Source organism: Cuculus canorus, chromosome 1, assembly GCF_017976375.1.
Source record: "Cuculus canorus isolate bCucCan1 chromosome 1, bCucCan1.pri, whole genome shotgun sequence".
Lineage (NCBI taxonomy): Eukaryota > Metazoa > Chordata > Aves > Cuculiformes > Cuculidae > Cuculus > Cuculus canorus.
Genome location: NC_071401.1, coordinates 111,036,918 through 111,056,100, shown reverse-complemented (window position 1 = coordinate 111,056,100; position 19,183 = coordinate 111,036,918). Strand labels below are relative to the sequence as shown.

General features: G+C 44.2%; 1 protein-coding gene across 4 annotated transcripts in view; it reads right to left on the bottom strand.

The window, feature by feature from the left end:
- Positions 1-125: 125 nt before the first annotated feature.
- Positions 126-19,183, bottom strand: part of MPZL1 (myelin protein zero like 1) — a 46,442-nt gene continuing 27,384 nt past the window's right edge. Inside the window, exons 4-6 of one of the 4 annotated variants that reach the window (XM_054060747.1) lie at positions 13,941-14,073; positions 12,306-12,379; positions 126-5,550 (exon numbers count right to left, since the gene is read on the bottom strand). In XM_054060747.1, coding sequence (XP_053916722.1) covers positions 12,346-12,379; positions 13,941-14,073 — 167 coding nt within the window. In that variant the 3' untranslated portion in view covers positions 126-5,550; positions 12,306-12,345. Of the gene's footprint in view, positions 5,551-10,498; positions 10,605-12,305; positions 12,380-13,940; positions 14,074-19,183 lie in introns of those variants that run through there. The other 3 variants (XM_054060737.1, XM_054060755.1, XM_054060765.1) reach the window with 3 other exon arrangements.

The window sequence follows — 19,183 nt, the reverse complement described above, 5'->3', positions numbered from 1 at the left end:
TGCAGTGACTGAAGAATACTGCCAGAAAGGGTTGGTGCATTTCAGTCCCCCTCCCTTCCCAGCCCCTAAGCAGATAAGACTCATCCACCAAACCAGTAATGGGAAGAAAAAAAAAAAAAAAGTGTATTAAAATATTCACAAGATTACAATAGAAAACATGAAAGTCCATTCAAGAAAAAATATCCAAGATAAGTGTTTCCAGATAGGTTTGTAAAAGCAAAAGCACTGGCAGTTGGTACACTGGCTCTTCCTGTAACTGGGCCGTGCGATGCATCTCTAGCTCCCTTGCACAGATTATACACCTGTCTTACAGGTGTTTGTTCTTCTGCATACCTCCAAGACAGAGGCTTACAGAAGAAAAGTACCCAGTCCAACTACATTTACCGCATAAAACCAGCTGGCGTTGCTGGGAGACAGAAAAGATCGCACAGCACACTGATCTCCAAAGGCATTGAACATAAAAAATTGAGTGCAAAAATACCTGTAAATGAAAAGGCTTATTAGCTTTAGAGCAGTGAAGAGAAGGGAAAGAGAAGCCTCGAGAAAATTTCTGAGCAAAGTTAATATGATTTTGTAGTCTCCCATACAAAAATGTTACTGAAACACAAGCACTGTGGGGGTGTGGCCACAACCCAGAAGCACCCACCTTCTCAGCTTTGATGATTTTAAAGAGAAAATCATTTCATCACCTAATCCACAATAAGGGCATTTGGTATTTGAGGTCCTAGGTGATACATCAATAATGTAAACTTCCAAGACAAGATTTTGATGCAGACTGAAGGCGTTTTGGTTATAAATCAAACAGCCCACACTTGATCTCAGTGAATCCACTCTGAGGCAATGCAGCTCCTAAGTTGTATATGGACATTTACTGCAGTTACAAGACAGATGGTTACCTAAACAGTTCTCACAGGTTTAGAAAAGTTAAAAAACCTAATTGCAGCTCTTCTAGTCACAAATTAAAATATCACTAAGGCTTTGAGAAAAAACCAAAACCCTACATGTCTCCAGTTATAAATGACACATGATTCAGTTATTTGCAGGGACATATTTACCATCCTGTAATGGTTCTTAATGCCATTTAACGAACACACCGACCATCCTCCTCATGCAACAACTGCTGAAGTCAAAACGGGCAATGGAGATTTAAGGTACTGAGTAAGGTACTAATTTACTTAGCTGGATACTTTATAATTATTTGTAATCTTCTTCTCAAAATTTATTTCTGGCACTCAAAAACAGGGAAAACAAAGTTGAATGATGCTATTCATGTCCCTGGCTCTAAGGGGTGCCAGCTGGCTTAGCAGCCAGAGCTCAGGCTGGCAATCCAAAACTGCCCTCCTACAGTGAGTAGAAGTAGGCATGTTGGTATTGTGTCAATGGTTGGACTTGATTATCTTTGAGGTCTCTTCCAACCTTAATAATTCTATGATTCTATACTTATAAGGTCACTTTTACCCATAAAAGGTCTTGGTTTTCCCCTCAGCTGAAAAATGGATTTCAGATTGAACCCAGTTCTGTGTGTGCATGATGAACAGAAGAGAATTCATTGCAGGTCTTTCAAATCACAGAGACCTTCTCCAGCTCCACTATCCAAGAGTGATGGCCTGAGTAATAGTTTTACTTGGTATTGCCTCAATAGAGGCTGCCTACCCCTCAACCGTGCTGCAGCAAGCCTATCATGCAGCACTTCTTTTTAAAATAGATGGTCCTAGAAAGAGCTAGCAGCAGTACAACAACGGGACAAGGACACCAGACTTGGTATTCCTCAAAGTTCAAGCTGTTCTTTTCCACCTGCAAAGAACAGCACCAGAGGATTAAGAGAATAGCAGCAGAACGGAGTTTAACTTCTGGTCACCATAACATCAGGATAGGATCACGTTGTCTGACCTAAATCTCTGCCTGCTACCCATCAAGGCAGTAGAAGTCCTCTGTCTCCTTAGACTTTACTAAGTAAACCAACTTAGCATCAGTCCCTTTCATCAGCACCAGCTATCATATGATTAAACAAGCCAAGATAACCTGAAGGACAGAAAGTTCACAAGTGTTGTCTCACATTGCCTTAGGTTCTTTTGACTTCAGCCTGAATAAGTTATTTAATAGCTACATTGTTCGTGTTCCCATCACCAAAGAAAAAAAATATCAATACCCTTCACATTGGAAAGGGATTCAGACTGATTTCTGTTATTCCCGGGGGAAGGGACTTTTGTTTCTCTCTAAAAAGATGCTCAGCATTTTTGAAAAGTACTTTCAAGTTCATTCTGCCTTCACAGAGGGATCCAAGCAGCCTTGAAATGAGCCTCCTCACAACAGGCAATATGAAAATATCTCTAGCTAACCAAAAGCAATGCAAGGAGATGCTTCCTCAAGTTAGTTTGCACCAGCCATACCAGCGTGTCTCCTAAAGTTAGCACCAAGCAGATCAGTGTGTTTCTTAACATCAGCACCAAACAGATCAGTGTGTTTCTTAAAGTCAGCACCAGATAAGGATTGTGCTCAGATTCTCCAGTACATTCCAGCAGAAAAAGAAACAAACATCAGTGGCAGATTTCAGAGCCAAGGACAGCCCTGTCTTCTCAGAGCAGCAAGTTTTTGATCACTACATCCACTACATTTCTCCCTCTTACTCTAAAAGGTCTGAAAAAGATGGTGATGCACAGGGATGAATACAGGCAGATCAAACTGAAGTTCTTTTATCAAGCATTTCAAAAGCCTTCATTTCTCACCAAGAGTAAATCAATTGTTGGGAAGTAACAACCTGGTAGATATGGACAGCAACAGCAGCAGGATTCATCCTGATCTTAATGAGCCTTCTAACAAAGGTGTCAGGAAACCAGTGAAGTCTGATCTTGATGAAAGAATAGAGTCGGCATACCCAGATTTTTGGGGAAAAAAAGCACTGAACACAAAATAGTTATTAATGTTGCACTGTCATAATTAAAGGATTATCTAATGTGGTTCTGAAAGAGTATGCCATGGGCCTGAAACTGGTTTTCATTTACTTGACGTTACAGCAGAATGTAGGCTTAAGTTTGCAAATATCAAGCTAAGAGTGTTGCAAGCTCACTGGAGGACAGGATGAGAACTTAAAATGAAGTTTTCAACTGACAAATTGAAGATGGGGTCTGAAAAAGCCATAATTTGAGACAAATTTGTAGACAACAGAAAACCTCATATGCTGGCACGCCAGATGGTTGTGCTGCCATTCAGAGGCATTTAGACAGGGTGGAGAATTGGGCTAAGAGGAATTTTATGAAGTTCAAGAAGGAGAAGTGCAAAGTCCTGCACCTAGGGAAGAGCAACCCCATCATGCACTAGCACATGCTGGAGGCTGCCTGGCTGGAAAAGAGCTTTGCAGAAAAGGCCCTGTGAGGATCCTCGTGGATACCAGGCTGAACATGAGCCGGCAGCGTGCCCCTGCTGCAAAGAAGGCAAATGGTGTCCTAGACTGCATTATGCAAAGTATTGCCAACAGGTCGAGGGAGATGATCCTTCCCCTTTATTCAGTAATGCTGAGGCTATACCTGGAGTACCATGTCCAGTTCTGGGCTCTCCGCTACAAGAGATGTGGATTTACTGGAGCCAGTCCAGTACAGGGCCAAAAAAATGAAGAAGGACCTGGGGCATTCTTCATATAAGAAAAGCGAGAGAGCTGGGACTGTTCAGCCTGAAGAAGGGAAAGCTCGGGCAGGATCTTATCAACGTGTATAAATACTCGATGGGGGGGAACAAAGAGCACTACTCTGCTCAGTGATGCTCTCTGGCAGGACATAAGGCAGCAGACAGAAATTTAAAAGAAGGAAATTCCACCTGAACACAAGGAAGCACTTTTAACTGTTTGATCACTTAAAGTGGTCAAAGAGTGGACCTGGTTGCCCAGAGATGTAGTGTTTCAATCTGAGGAGATACTCAAAACCCAGCTGGACACAGTGCTGGGCAACCTGCTCTAGCTGACCTTGCTTTAGGAGGTGGGGTTTGGACTAGATGATCTCTCCAGAGGTCCCTTCCAACCTCGGCCATTCTGTGACTGATTCTGTGAAAGAGACTGAACTAGGAAGTGAGTAAGAGTCAGAGAAAAGGGGGTTATGATGGATAGAACTGAAAATTATTAGTTGCTACAAAAAAAAACCCCACCACATTAGGGATGTGCAAAGCAGAAATGCTTCTATATGCTGCTCTGAGAAGACCTCAGCTGGAATGCCTCTTCCAGTTTTGAGCACCAGGTTTCAGAATACAAATGGGTCAGCTAAAGAAAGATCCTCTTCAGCAGAAGAGGACAATCAGAGAACCTTAACAATCTATGAGGAATTTAATCTAGAAACAAGAAGCTGGGAAATCGTAATCAAGTAGTAGATTTGCAGAGATGAAGGAAATGAACTGCCCTCTGCATCCTCTGTGCAAATACAGTTTACACAAAAAAACACACATCCAAAAAAAAACTCACAAAGAGTGAAGCTCTAGATTTCCTGTAGAAGTAATTCAGCCTCCACTACAGACTTCTAATAGATCAAGCGCCTCTAAGGAAGTGACAGTGGTATAATAAGAGGTGAGGGAGTACTACAGCTTCCAGATCCCTTGGAGCATTTTTTAGTGTTTATATGAAATGATGGAGCTTTGAGGAAGAAACATTTCATTGAAAGGTTCAGTGGAGTCTGAGGCAACCACCTACGTCTACAGCCTCCTACCCCTTTAACTCACTAGCTCCTAAGTTTTCACAGGTAAACTACCATGTCACAAAAATCATTAGGTCAGCACCATCCCTGTACCTTAAAGGACTAAGCTTGAATAGGTAAGTGTTCAATAAAGAAGTAAACAGTTCTGTGACTTACGTTACACAGGTCAGGTAAACATTTCCTTCACTTACGTTGCTAAGACACACCTTTCTGATAACTAGCAGTCACAATTTGGCCTACAAGACCAAGTGAGAGTGTCCAGTTTATATGAGAAGGCAGCTTGTACTGAGAATCTAACCAAGGAAAGGTGAATACCCTGTATACATGAAGAACTCCGTGAAAAGAAAGAAGTTACCTTCTTTCTATTCACCTCAACAAAAGAAATTAGGCCCTATAAGCGAAAAAGAAATAATCTCCAGGTCAATCTAGAATCTTCAGGCATCTTCCAGTTTCTCCATTAACAATCAAGAAAAAAAAATATTTTAAAATTGTGATGCGAGTTTTCACTTTCTCTCTCGTCACACAAGATAAAAAAAGAATATTGGCAATTCATAAGCAAAATTCTTAACGCATTTTAACATGCAACATTGGTCTCACTTCTGTACGATTAAATAGACTATTTACACACAATACATATATATCTTTCCCTCTGTATGCACATGCATTGGTCCTAGCCTAGGCATCAAAGGCCACATGTGAGTTCTCTGGGTCAAATCTTGTTCAAGCAATTCCAGTCTGAATGTGTGTTTTCCTTGGGATAGCTTGGGATCTCATCTCAGTTCTTCCGAATATCAGCATAGACCACAGACTCTGACTTGTTAATCTTGTCGCTGTGCTGTCCTCCGGAGTGATCTAACTGCGCGTAAATGACTGGGCCCTGGGAACACAATAACAAAGCACAATCAGTATTTTTCAAAATAGGCTGTATTGCCCCCTACCTGCGCAGGGGCTGCAGCAAGACCAAAGCTAAAGCAACACCACAGAACTTTTATGATTGCTGACAGCACTTTGAAGCAGGTGGAATGAAGCCTCCCCTACATATGAGCTCTAGTCTGCCACCTTTCTCCTACCAGGAGCATGCCAAACAGCACCATTTCCTCCCTTTAATACAGCTGCTTGCTTCTTACATAAGGCAAAGTCTAGAATGCTTTGTTCTGAAAAGCAGCATTTCTTACATGCAAGATACATGGCTTAGTCAGATGCAAGCAGATTTAATATTTTTCAAGAGGAACTGTACTACAGATTTGCCAGTTGACAGCAGAGTATACTTCCCGTACTGCCACTCAAATCCTGTAAATCCCAGAACAGCTTTACCACACGAGTAAAGAGAGAGAGAACAAATCTGCAGGCACCTTATGACACTGGTCACTGCCCAAGCAAGTTATGGGATCAAGACTTACACAGCGGCGAGCCAGAAAATACTGCAACGGTGCAGTAATGCAGAATTCTTACCTTTTGAGCCAATCCAGGTAGTGAGCAACTTGGCAGACATAGTGGGCAAGCATGGCCACACTCCGTTATGTTTGCTGGGGTGCACTGGAGGATGTTACAGCAGTTTTTCAGCAAAGCATTGCAAACATACCAGTACCTTCCTAAAATACCACGTCCTCCAAAGCACAGCGCACAGGAGAGCGAACTGCCAGCTATTTGAGATAAGCCGAGGACATGACTACATCCTATAAAGAGCAGCTACCCAAAAAGACAGGTGGGACCCTTATGGAAAAGTCTGACCTGTGGCTCCCACTCTGCATGCTCCAACTAATATAAGCACAGAGCAGAAGGCTCTGACCACCTGTGACCTCAGCAGAGAGACTAGAGACTCCCACCACACCTCCCACCACAGGGCAGGAGGGAAATGAACTGTCCTGTTTGGGGATGGGTGGGAGAAATCATATGGAGAGAGATCTTTTCATTTGGTTGCAGCTTTTGTAGCAGTTCTTGCTTCAAAACCATTTCATCCATTTAACTCTGTTTCCCATACATACTGAGAATCATCGAATCATAGAATAGTTTGGGTTGGAAGGGACCTTAAGGATCATCTAATTCCAACCCCCCTTGCCATGAGCAGAAAGAAGTACCCTTCACATGCATTTCTCCCCAGCACCCAGAAATCCTTCCATCTATCTTCCAAAGCAAATAAAGACCAGAGATGAAAAGAGACATTCCGTAAAGAAAGTAAGTCTAATCCCAAACAAGCTCACCCTGGCTTTTCATAACCAGAAGACAGACCAGCACTGCCATACATAACCCAGCCTTTCCTTAAGCCTCATGATTTTTCCATTCAGAACTGAAGGGAGCAAATTAACAGATGTACTGGTACCTTGCTAGGGGTTTGTCAGCAGAGTCATGAATTGCAAGTTACAGCGAAGAAAAAGGAATATGGTCTACAATATTTTCCAATATTTTAGATTCTAAAGATATTGCGACTACCCTAGACTGTAGCTCCAGGAAATTTATCTGAAATTTAAATCAAGATTCCTGGCACCATGAACTGCTTCTTCCCAGGGTTCTCGCGTCCAGTTCAAAGCCTGGAACAGAGTTTGAACCTGTTCAGGTATGTCTCAAACCAGATAGAGCAAAGCCAGAGATCTGCACTTAAATGAAAGTAGCTTCAACACTGACAGTCCTACCTGCTTAGGATCTCTACACCATACTGCTCTGTACTCCTCTGAAATGCACTGCTGTGGAAGTTACACTTTAAGATCAGTGGTCCTTCAGCCTGTCCAGAAATGAATACTCAGCTACTTGCAAAGCACAAATGACAGCCACCTTGGAGTTGGCGTATCTTGGGACAACACACACCTACTTTCCAGTCTGCCTGCTGCAACCTAGATTACTAGCTAAACAGAAAGATCCATGTGGGAAACACATGTAGTTCTTACCTTCACTGAAAATGCTTTTCTCACTCATCTAAATTACTGTCATGGGAGAATATGTATCACTACAGAATGATGGCATGGATGAGAAAGACCACATAAAAATTTGACAGGACTGAACACACCTGCTGAGAAGGATGACACAGTAAAAATAAATGGAGGTGATTCAATCAGCTGAACATTCACAGAATCATATATACAGACTTTCAGCACTCTGGGGCACTCCGGAAAGCAAGGTCTACACTTGATAAACTTGCACCCAAAACACAAAGGAAATGCAGGTGCAAGCGCATGAACAAATACTTCACTGCTGATTCTTAAACTGATAGATAAATGACAAAATGAATAAAATTCACTTAATAAATTCAATGTAAATGCCACTCTTTGGGAGTGAGCAACTCTATTACTGTTTAAATTTGCAGAGGCAGGGTTGTGTATTTGTATTCACAGTTCCTTTGCATCAGCGAAGCACAAAGCTTTCAGTCACTTCCTACACATCCTACCAAGTAGACAGCTACGAGGACTTCCACAGGCCTTTACTGTTTGAACAACTGTGTTCAACAGTACTGTGTCAACCACTGGTCTAAAACTGCCAGGCAATCCAAGACACAAAAGTGTGCCTGAATCGGCAAGCAGCCTGCAACAGCTTCTGGGAAGTGCTAGGAATCCGAGTATTATCATTTCACCTACACAACAGCTCAAAAGCTTGAATACTACAACTGATCTCTTGACTATCAAAAAATACCAGGTTTTACTTATATGTGATGGTAGTTTTCAAGTGCATTAATTTTCATGTTGATATCACCCCTTTTTTTTTAGAAAAAGCAATGGCTTGAAGTTCAAAATATAGATGTAATCAAGTTTCCTCACTGATTTAAACCATCTGTTCAAAATCTGCTCTACCCTGGTTTTATTGTGCATCTTCTTAAAGAAAAGTAAATATGTTTACTTGCTGTTCTCTTAAGATGGGGCAAACGTTTCACAGAAGGCAGACAAACCACTTGCTGCTACAAATGTTTGCCAAGAAAAGAAAATCCAGACAAAGCTCTCTTTGCCTGACAAGATAAAACCAAACAAAACAAAAATCTACTGCCGTAATTTTCCTTTGAGATCAGGAGTGTTCACACACTGGGTTTTCCTTTAGGAACTTACCTGTGGGAAGACCCTGGAGGACTCTGTGAAGGAATAAGCAGACTGGAGCGACTACAGAAGGGCAAAAGCACATTGATTCTAAGTTATCTTTACAAAGCTTAGATTTAGTCTGACATGTTCCTTCCAGTGCATTGAGATCCAGAACACTAAGGACACGGAAGGCTGAGGACACAGCAAGTTTTCACACCAAAACACTACAGAGGAGATAGAAGTATTTTTGCTTTCAAGATGTAAGCATAGAACAGCAAAACTCTTCCTCCATGTATCTCTCAGGGCACTTGGCACGTACTGGTTCAAGCCATGATGGTTATTAGATAAAACATCCTTTTTTTTGACCTAGGGAAGCTGACTCCAACAGCTACTACAACATACGCATAAGCTTTTTTCCTTTTTTTATTTTTTGCCTTTTTCAGTGAATGGGGAGGCAGGAATTATGCAACTCATTCACCCATTCTAGAAGCCTCTTCCATGAACTAGAAAAGAGGAGCTTTATCTAGGCCTCCCAGGCAGCCTGCTGCTACTAGACCAACTCCCAGTAAAAATCTGAACTATTTTTAAATATTATAACTTGAGCATATTCCCCTTATGTTCAGAGAATAACTTTTCTCTGAAGTCAGCGGGTAACTTTGTGGGCCTGTGTGCTAAAACTCTGGAAATACTGCACCTGCCAAGAGAAAGATGCATTTCAAAACCACAATGGGAGGCCAACAGAGTAGGGACTTTGACTTTATCCAGCTCACTGTCAGCACTGTATTTTTTTCCTGTAGCGTTAACTCATGAACACACATCTCCATTATTCTGTCAGGAGAAACTAAGAAACCGGGTATTAACTCTGATCTAGAAATGCGTCTGTTCACACGCTACTTTGCAGCCACTTGTTAAAAGATGGCTAATGAAGAAAAAGTCCACTTGGAACTTAAACTCACTTAGGATCTGTACCATCACGGGAAATTTGCCAGGAATAAACAAATCAAGAGGTAAGAAACATCTTAAAAATAAGGAAATCCTGTACGCTGTTTACAGGTAATGACGTATTGCATAGAAACCCTGTCTGACTCATGCTCTCTCCCCTCTGACTTATTTTCCATGGGATGTTAAGTCTGGATAAGAGCCACTTTTCCCCTTCAAAGTCAGCAGAGCTTTGCCAACTGCAGCAAGCACAAGTCAAAGCGTGGCACTTTCAAGCCCACAAAAGTCAGGTGGCTCAGCAGAGGAGTGCTCTCAGCAGCAAAAGACAACTTCAGACCGATCATCACTGGTCACTGTTTGCACTGTGCTGGCTCATTTCCTTGCAAAAGAAGTACACGCCATGGAGCATGCACCTTCTCAGTGATGAGAGAGTAAGTAAAATTCCTCCCCATTACAATCTGAGAACAGATTAGGCAGTTTTACGGGATGATTGCACCTCTAGTACATGATGTTGTCTACATTAGACAGCTACCCACTGGTCACCCTTGCCAGGCTCTCGTTCTTGCACTTCGCTACCACTTGCGTATGTTGACATACAAGATCAGAACTATCTTTATTTATACATTATGACACAAAGGCATAAAACTCCACCTCAGCTGATAGATATCAAGATGTTACTCTTTCAATTGCACTAAGTCTTCTACGGAAGAGTACATCAGTCCCACCTTACTGACCAACCCTTGTTTGGAGCAGACAGTTTTACCTCCCAGCCCTCATCACCGCAACAGACCTAATTCATGCGTCCCACCCTGCCTTTATCTTTTTCTGTGGCAACTCCCCCACACTCTGGGAGGGTCCTGCTTCGGGAAACAGCAGGAAGCAGTTTACCTGATGTAATCTGGCGGGCACGATGTTTACCAGACCCTCTGTGTCGGAGGGCGACTTCTGCGGAGCCTGTTTAACCGGTGACATCAAGCTCTCAGATGTACTGCAGCTGACGAGGTGGCAGAGCAGAGTTTGCACGACAATGTTCAAGAGGCACAAAAAAAAACAAACAAAAAAAAAAGAACAAAAACAAAAAAACGAATGATGGCAAGATGAATGTGGCAGATTATGCCAACGTAAAAACGAACATAATGGATTCTGAAATAAACACATATAATTCTCCATCTCTCCCCAGACATTTTTGTATGCTTCCTCACCAAGTCCCACTGGTAAGCAATGTGAACAACTACAAACCTAGAACAGTAGCCCTTTCAAAACCCTTTTTCCCTAGATATTCCCATTCAAAATGACCTGTCTAAAACCATGCGAATTTTCTTCACTGAGGCTTCAGACTCAGTTAACAGTGGTAAACAGCAATTATCTTCTAACTATAAGCCAAATAGTCCCAGTCACTGAGGTAGGTGTTATACCAGGGCTATAGTTAGAGTGAACACTTGGCAAGAGCCAACAGGTCTCCATACCAGAAAGGTACTTCCTACCAAACTTCACATTAGTTCCCTTGCCCTTGGGTAGGCTACAATCCCAAAATAATTCTGCCCACTCACAACAGACACACAGTCTCTGGAGCAATTACTTTACCAGTCACATGTGACATGGAAGCCATATGCCCTCATATATCTACCTGAATATCTAATTAGGCAAATCTTGTTTTTTAAAACAATAATACTATCTTGTGGAAAGAATCAACATTGCTACAAGAAGGCTGCCAGTTTTTACTCTCTGTTTGCTTCTTGCACCTGCTTAAAGCAGGACTGCAAAGAAAACAAGCCCGTGACAGACCGAGAAATGAATACCGCTGAGCTAAGTATATGAGCAAATGCCCTTAATCTTAACTTTAGCAGCTTCTCGGCAATGCAGTAATACGTCTTTACATGTTAGGTCTATCTCCTTGTACCCAAGTACCCAGGAAAGAAAACTAGACACCTCCTTCAGAGGAGACACAGGAGTTCCCTTTGCTACCACACCCTTCTGACCACTGAGCATCCTTTTCCCCCAATCTTTGTAGACACACAGTGTACAAAGCAAGTACAGAAACAAACAAATGAGGACAGCGACATTGAGCAGACCATCTCCTCACAGGGCAATCAGTTTGACCCTTTGGTAAGTCTAACCATAGAAGACAGCCCCTCATGCAGCAGTAATAAAGTAAAATAAAAATACTGCCCCCAGCCATCATGGCAAGGGTCTTCTACTGTCTCAAACAGAGAGAAAGCAATCCTTTCATAACCAATATTACATAATCATCAACTGCTTCATTTATTTACTAAATTCCTCAGATCTACACTACCTAAAAGTCATAATTCGGGTTTAAGAAACTAATGCACTTGGATCACTGTGTGTTTTTCAAACTCACGATCTGTGTCAGAGGAACACTTACAGGGAACTTACATTTATATTGACACAGAAAGGGCTCTGAATTTCTTGTGCTTTAGTCAATGCACTAGAAAGTTCACTGTTGGAAGAGATGGAGGGACACCACCTGGGATAAGCAGCAATCCCACCCCAGTTAGACATGAGACAATGAAACCCAAGCACCCAGTGAAATGCATCATCCCTTTGCCAACAGATTCCAGCACAAATTACAGTGAAGTTATGCTAGTAGAGAGCTAGCTGGTTAGTCAGCAAAGGAAGAGGAAACGTGTACACATACACACAGGTATTAACACCAACCACCAACTTGATTAGTTACCATGGTGTCTAGTGGGACTGGAAGAGAAGACCCAGCCCTGTTACATTCCCAATCTGGCGTCTATATCAGGATCTCTGTAAGGAGAGGAAGGTAAGCAGGATCCGATCCCAGCACACCAAGGCAGAAAGAAAAAAATAAAAACAAAAAAACACCAAAGTCAGAGCATGAATGGAGACTGTGGCCATGCAGGGGTTCCAGATGCCGCGCGGTGCCCCAGCCCACCTCAGTTCAAGGCAGAATGGTTATCTAAGAGTAAGAGCATCTCACCACCACCACTACTACGCACTGGGTTAGCATCATGTAGAAGACAGTCTGTAAGTTTAGAGGGGATCACAGCACACTTGGTTTCTCTTCACATGTCATGCAGAGCTGGCACAGTCAGTGAAAGCAGTATTTAAACTTCAGAGGTTACTTTCCCAAAAAAGTAGTTAAAGGAACTAGAAGAGATTACAGTGAACAAACTACAGCTGTGGGCTGAGCACCAGCACATGTCCTTCATCAGGAAGACACTCGAGATCAGGTCACTGGGAAGCAAGGCAAGCGGATCACCTCACGCACACTGCTGGTGCATGACACTGCAGGCTTCTTCTCAGTTCTTAGGGGAGGATGCATGCAGAAAGGAAAAACCAAGCTTTCCACACAATTCTGAGCACACACAGCCACCTTTGCTATATTTACCCTTACCACTGGGCAATAGCCAACTCACTTTCTCTAAGCTCTCCAACTGGGAAAAGGACAGGGCAAAGTTCAATTTAGAAATCCCCACAAGTTTAATTTTCAAGTTATTCTCTTTTATCCCACAGGCAACCCAAAAAACCTGCAGGAAGCAGGAATATTTGTTGGGGAAAGGACAGAACTAAGTTATAAGTTTGGGATTTGTTTCTAAGACTACATACATAATTATCATTCTTTTATAGAAGCAAACTACCAGCTAATTAGAGAGGAGAGAAAAAAGAAAGCGCTGCCCCCACCAGCACCAAGCTCCATCACCACAGGACTCAAGTCTGCCTTTGTTAGTTCTTGTTGCTTTTTCACATGCCTACTCAAAGATCTGTGCTTCACTTCGGAGTTATCCTCCCAACACTAAAAACCTTGCAGGGTTGGTAACAGTTAACAAAAAACATAGTGAATGAGAATGGATGTAGGGTGGCTACTCCTTCCTTACTTTGAAGTGTGGTGATGAATGAGGTTTTGGCAAGTATACTCCAGGCTCAGGAGCCAGACACTGGTAACTGAAAAAAACAGTCTTAATCTCAACGGGGAGCATTCCTTAAGTGTGCACGTGTGGCACTTTTCCTCTGGGGGCTGGGAGTGGTAGGGAGAAGCACAGCTGGAAGGGGAACAGAGCAGAGCTAGGGGATCTTGGATTAGGGCATTTATGGGGCTTATATGCTTGTGGCTGGGGAACAACACCAAGATTTAGTGATTTTCAGATGTAATTCATGGTCAGTAGTCTTTTCAAGTACAAAGATAACCATTAAAGGCATATGAGCAGTGTTCCACATGGCCAAATCCTAATTCTAGCCAAGGTCGCCCAGACTTGGCCATAACAACTCCTACTGCCCCTCTAAGCCCTCCCTCTGATCCTGCTGCTGTTCCTCACATTATCCACAGGTGAGGAGGGAGATCTCTTACCCAGAGTATCGTTTTTTAGAGTTGTTCTTTCTGATGACAAGACACACGATAATAGAGATGAGCGGTGAGAGACCTGTAACCGTACCGATGACTATCCCTGCCACCATGGCAATGGGGAACGCAGGCAGGCTGTCTGGGGAGAGAAGGGAGAAAACATTCAACTCTTCTGCATTCCCTGATTAACAGATGTGCAAACCACAAATGCTCTTGACCTCACACTCGTTTAGAGCAGAACGCACCGATGTAATATCCAAGAAATAAAACACGCAGCGTAAGTGGTAGTGATAGCAGGCAGGCAGCAGGATAATGTATGAACAGGGCACAAAACAAGAGCGTTCTTAATGTCACCACCCTTCAGAAGGGAGTTTATATTGAACCAATAATTTTTACAAGTGACAATGAGGACAACCCTGTCTCATTTTGTACATGATGGGAAGGAAAAAAAAAAAAAAACAGTTATAATCATCTAGCAGTTCCCAGCAAGGTCAACAGGAAAAAGCAGGCACACTTGAAAGCACATTTGAACATGGCGCATTGCTAACCAGCTAAGAGCACTGCAGTCTGGTTGTTCTCTGGGAGGCACACAGCAGACAGCCTAGCTACTACACACGATCACTCTAAAGAGTGTTTATACATGATTCTGGTGTCTCAAAATACATCTCTACACGTTTTATAGAGTTACTCTTTCCCTTCTTAAGTGAAAATCATTTTACAACATTAGAAATACACTTACAAAAACACTTATTGTTTTACTCACATTTTCCCTAGTACAATTCTGGGGAAGGGAAGGCAAAGAAAGAGCAGCCAGAAATAAAAGCCAGTCAGAGAATGAGTACAAAAGACTTACAAGATAAAGAATACAGAGACTACCATTATAGCTTTTCTCAGAAAGTAATCATGTCCCTCCCCCCACACCATGTTTCATGCAAGGAACATCTTAGACCAGAGTTTCTTACAAGACTCCATGCTACACTAGCTACTTGCACCAAATAAAAGTTGATCTGCATTAAGATCCAACACATAAAAATCTTTCTCAGACACCTGCATCTGATCATCACAAAATTGTTGAGGTTGGAAGAGACATCTTGAGACTGTTTAGCCCAACTCCCCTGCTCAAGCAGGGTCACAAAAGCATAGAATCATTAGGTTGGAAAAGACCTTTGAGATCATCAACTCCAACTGTACCTGTCCACTACTAAATCACAGAATCATAGAATAGTTAGGGTCGGAAGAGACCTTAAAGATCATCCCGTTCCTGCAAGGATTAATTCACGGACTCTAGTGTGAGGTTTGACCAAAGACCTTTATTGTCCCAAGTACCACCATTACATACCTTCTCTGCTGTTCATGCGCTGGTCCACGCACCCCCAGCTACTCACTGAGAGGTTAAAGCCTTAGTTTCACCCGCCTCGAGCTCGCCGCTAATTGGTGCTTTCTCCTTCCTTTTTTGGTCTGCCACACCCTGCCTCCTCACTCCTCTCTGCTCAAGGACATGTCGAACTATTCAAGGCCATCACCCACAAGCTCCAACCCCCCTGCCATGGGCACGGACCCCTTCCACCAGATCAAGCTGCCCAAGGCCCCACTCAGTCTGGCCTTGAAGACCTCCAGGGATGGGGCAGCCACAGCTTCCCTGGGCAACCTGTGCCAGTGCCTCACCACTGTCATGGTGAAGAAATTCTTCTTCTTCTATCACATCATCTCCCACTGTGTACCGAAAACGGGGATTGCCCCGAAGCAGGTGCAGGACCTTATACTTGGCCTTGTTGAACGCCATGAGGTTCTCACAGGCCCACTTCTCTCAGTCTGTCCAGGTCCCTCTGGATGACATCCCGTCCTTCTGCTGTGGCAACTGCAACACTCAGCTTGGTGTCATCCGCAAACTTGCTGAGAGTGCAGTCAATCTCACTGTCAATATCATTGATAAAGATATTAAACAGCACCGGTCCCCGTACAGACCCCAGAGTGACAACACTTGTCACAGATCTACATCTGGACTTTGAGCCATTGACCACTACTCTTTGAATACAATCATCCAACCATTTTCTTATCCACCATACTGTCCATCCATCAAATCCATCTCTCTTGAATTTAGAGAGAAGGATGTTGTCAGGGACCATCATAGAAAGCCACTAAGTTGGTCACATAGGATTTGCCCCTGGCTGCCATTAATCACCTCTCAGCCCTCCATGTGCTTTAACATAACTTCTAGGAAGATCGGCTCTGTGACCTTCCCAGGCACAGAGGTGAGGCTGACAGGTCCGTAGTTCTCAGGGTCGTCTTTTCTACCCTTTTTAAAAATGGGCACAACATTACCCTTCTTCCAGTCACCAGGGACTTCTCCTGATTGCCATGACTTTTCAAATATCATGGAGAGTGTCTTGGCAACCACATCTGCCAATTCCTTCAGGAGTCTGGGATGCATCTCATCAGGTCCCATAGACTTATATATGTTCAGGTTCTCCAGGTGGTCATGAACCTGATCCTCCTCCACTGTGGGAGGAGGTTTATCCCCCTGGTCACCAACTTGCTGTCCCATGACCTAGGAAGGGCGAGGACAGCAGCTGTCGGTGAATACTGAGGCACAAAAGTTATGTACCTCAACTCTTCTCCTCATCTGTTGATAAGTGATCACCATTTCCAACCACCAGTGGGGGTACATTCTCTTTGACCTTCCTCTTTTGATTGATGTACCTGTAAAAGCCCTTCTTGTTAGTCTTTACTTCCCTTGCCAAGTTCAGCTCCAGCTGCGCCTTGGCCTTCATCCCTACACAACCGGCAATGTCTCTATACACGTCCTAGGTTCCCTGTCCCTGCTTGCACTGCCTGTGCAGTTCCCTCTTCTTTTTTAGTTTAACCAGCAGGTCTCGACTCAGCCACGGCTGTCTCTTCCCTTTCCTGCCTGATTTTTTACATATGGGGAATGAGAGGTCTTGCACTTTATGGAAAGCTTGCTTAAATATTTTCCAGCTCTGCTCCACTCCCTTGTCTTGGGGGACCACATCCCAGGGGATCCTACCGAGTAATGCCTTGAAGAGCTGAAAGTCTGCTTTCCTGAAATTTAGTGTCCTGGCTATACTCCTCACCTGTCCCACGTCCCTCTGGACCTTGAACTCCACCAGTGCACAATCACTGCAGCCCAGGCTGCCTCCGATCCTAATGGCACTGATGAGTTCGCTTGTATTGGTGACCATAAGGTCTGGTATTGCATCTCCTTGGGTGGGGATCTCTATCAGCTGGACTAAGAAATTATCCTCAATGCACTCCAGGAGTCTCCTGGATTGCCTACAGCTTGCCGTGCTACTTTTCCAGCATATGTCTGCGTGGTTGAAGTCCCCAAGTAGGATGAGAGCTTGCAAGCGTGAGGCCTCCTGTAGCTGGAGGAAGAAGACTTCATCGGTTGTCTGTCCTTGATCAGGTGGCCTGTAGTATACACCAACCACAAGGCTCCCATTGGTTCTTCCGTTTTTTATTTTGACCCACAAGCTTTCAACCTGTTTGTGGCTATTCTTCAACAACAGCTCTTCACATTCTATTCCTTTTCTCAGATAGAGGGCTAACCCTCCACTTCTCCTTCCCAGTCTGTCCCTTCTGAACAGCCCGTAGCCATCGATAGCCGCATTCCACTCCTGGGATTAGTCCCACCACATTTCTGTGATGGCAACTAGATTATCGATTTTTCCTTCTGTTTACAAATCCAAGAGTTAGAGGGGCAGATTGAGGCTCCCGTGATCCAAGAGGAGGCGGTTAGAGACTTGCTTGCCCAGCTAGACGCCCACAAGTCTATGGGGCCGGATGGGATCCACCCAAGAGTATTGAAGGAGCTGGCGGATGTCCTTTCCAAACCCCTATCCATCATCTTCCAGAGGTCCTGGCTGACTGGGGAAGTTCCACTAGACTGGAGGCTGGCTGATGTTGTGCCCATATACAAGAAGGGTTGCAGAGAGGATCCGGGGAACTACAGGCCTGTCAGTCTCACCTCAGTGCCAGGGAAAGTCATGGAACAGGTAATCTTGAGTGCTATCATGAAGCACATGCAAGAGAACCGGGTGATCAGGCCCAGTCAACATGGGTTCACAAAAGGCAGATCTTGCCAAACTAACCTGATCACCTTCTATGACAAAATCACTCGACTACTGGATGGGGGAAAGGCTGTGGATGTAGTCTTCTTGGACTTCAGTAAAGCCTTTGACACAGTTTCTCACAGCATTCTGCTGCAGAAACTGTCAGCCTCTGGCCTGGACAGGCGCACACTCTCCTGGGTTGAAAACTGGTTGGATGGCCGGGCCCAGAGAGTGGTGGTCAATGGAGTTAACTCCAGCTGGAGGCCAATCACAAGTGGAGTTCCTCGGGGCTCAGTACTGGGTCCAGCTCTGTTCAATGTCTTTATCAATGACCTGGATGAAGGCATCGAGTGCACCCTTAGCAAGTTTGCAGATGACACTAAGCTGGGAGGAAGTGTCGATCTGCTGGAGGGTAGGGAGGCTCTGCAAAGGGATCTGAACAGGCTGGACTGCTGGGCCGAGGCCAATGGGATGAGGTTTAACAAGGCCAAATGCCGGGTCCTGCACTTGGGGCACAACAACCCTATGCAGCGCTACAGACTGGGGGAAGAACGGCTGGAGAGCTGCACGGAAGAGAAGGACCTGGGGGTGCTGGTTGACAGCCGACTGAACATGAGCCAGCAGTGTGCCCAGGTGGCCAAGAAGGCCAACGGCATCTTGGCTTGTATCAGAAATGGGGTCACCAGCAGGTCCAGGGAGGTGATTCTCCCTCTGTACTCAGCACTGGTGAGACCGCACCTTGAGTACTGTGTTCAGTTCTGGACCCCTCACCACAAGAAGGATGTTGAGGCTCTGGAGCGTGTCCAGAGAAGAGCAACGAAGCTGGTGAGGGGGCTGGAGAACAAGTCGTACGAGGAGCGGCTGAGAGAGCTGGGGTTGTTTAGCCTGGAGAAGAGGAGGCTGAGGGGAGACCTTATTACTCTCTACAACTACCTGAAAGGAGGTTGTGGAGAGGAGGGAGCTGGCCTCTTCTCCCAGATGACAGGGGACAGGACAAGAGGGAATGGCCTCAAGCTCCGTCAGGGGAGGTTCAGGTTGGATATCAGAAAAAAATTCTTCACAGTAAGAGTCATTGGGTACTGGAACAGGCTGCCCAGGGAGGTGGTCGAGTCGCCTTCCCTGGAGGTGTTTAAGGAACGGGTGGATGAAGTGCTTAGGGACATGGTTTAGGGATTGTTA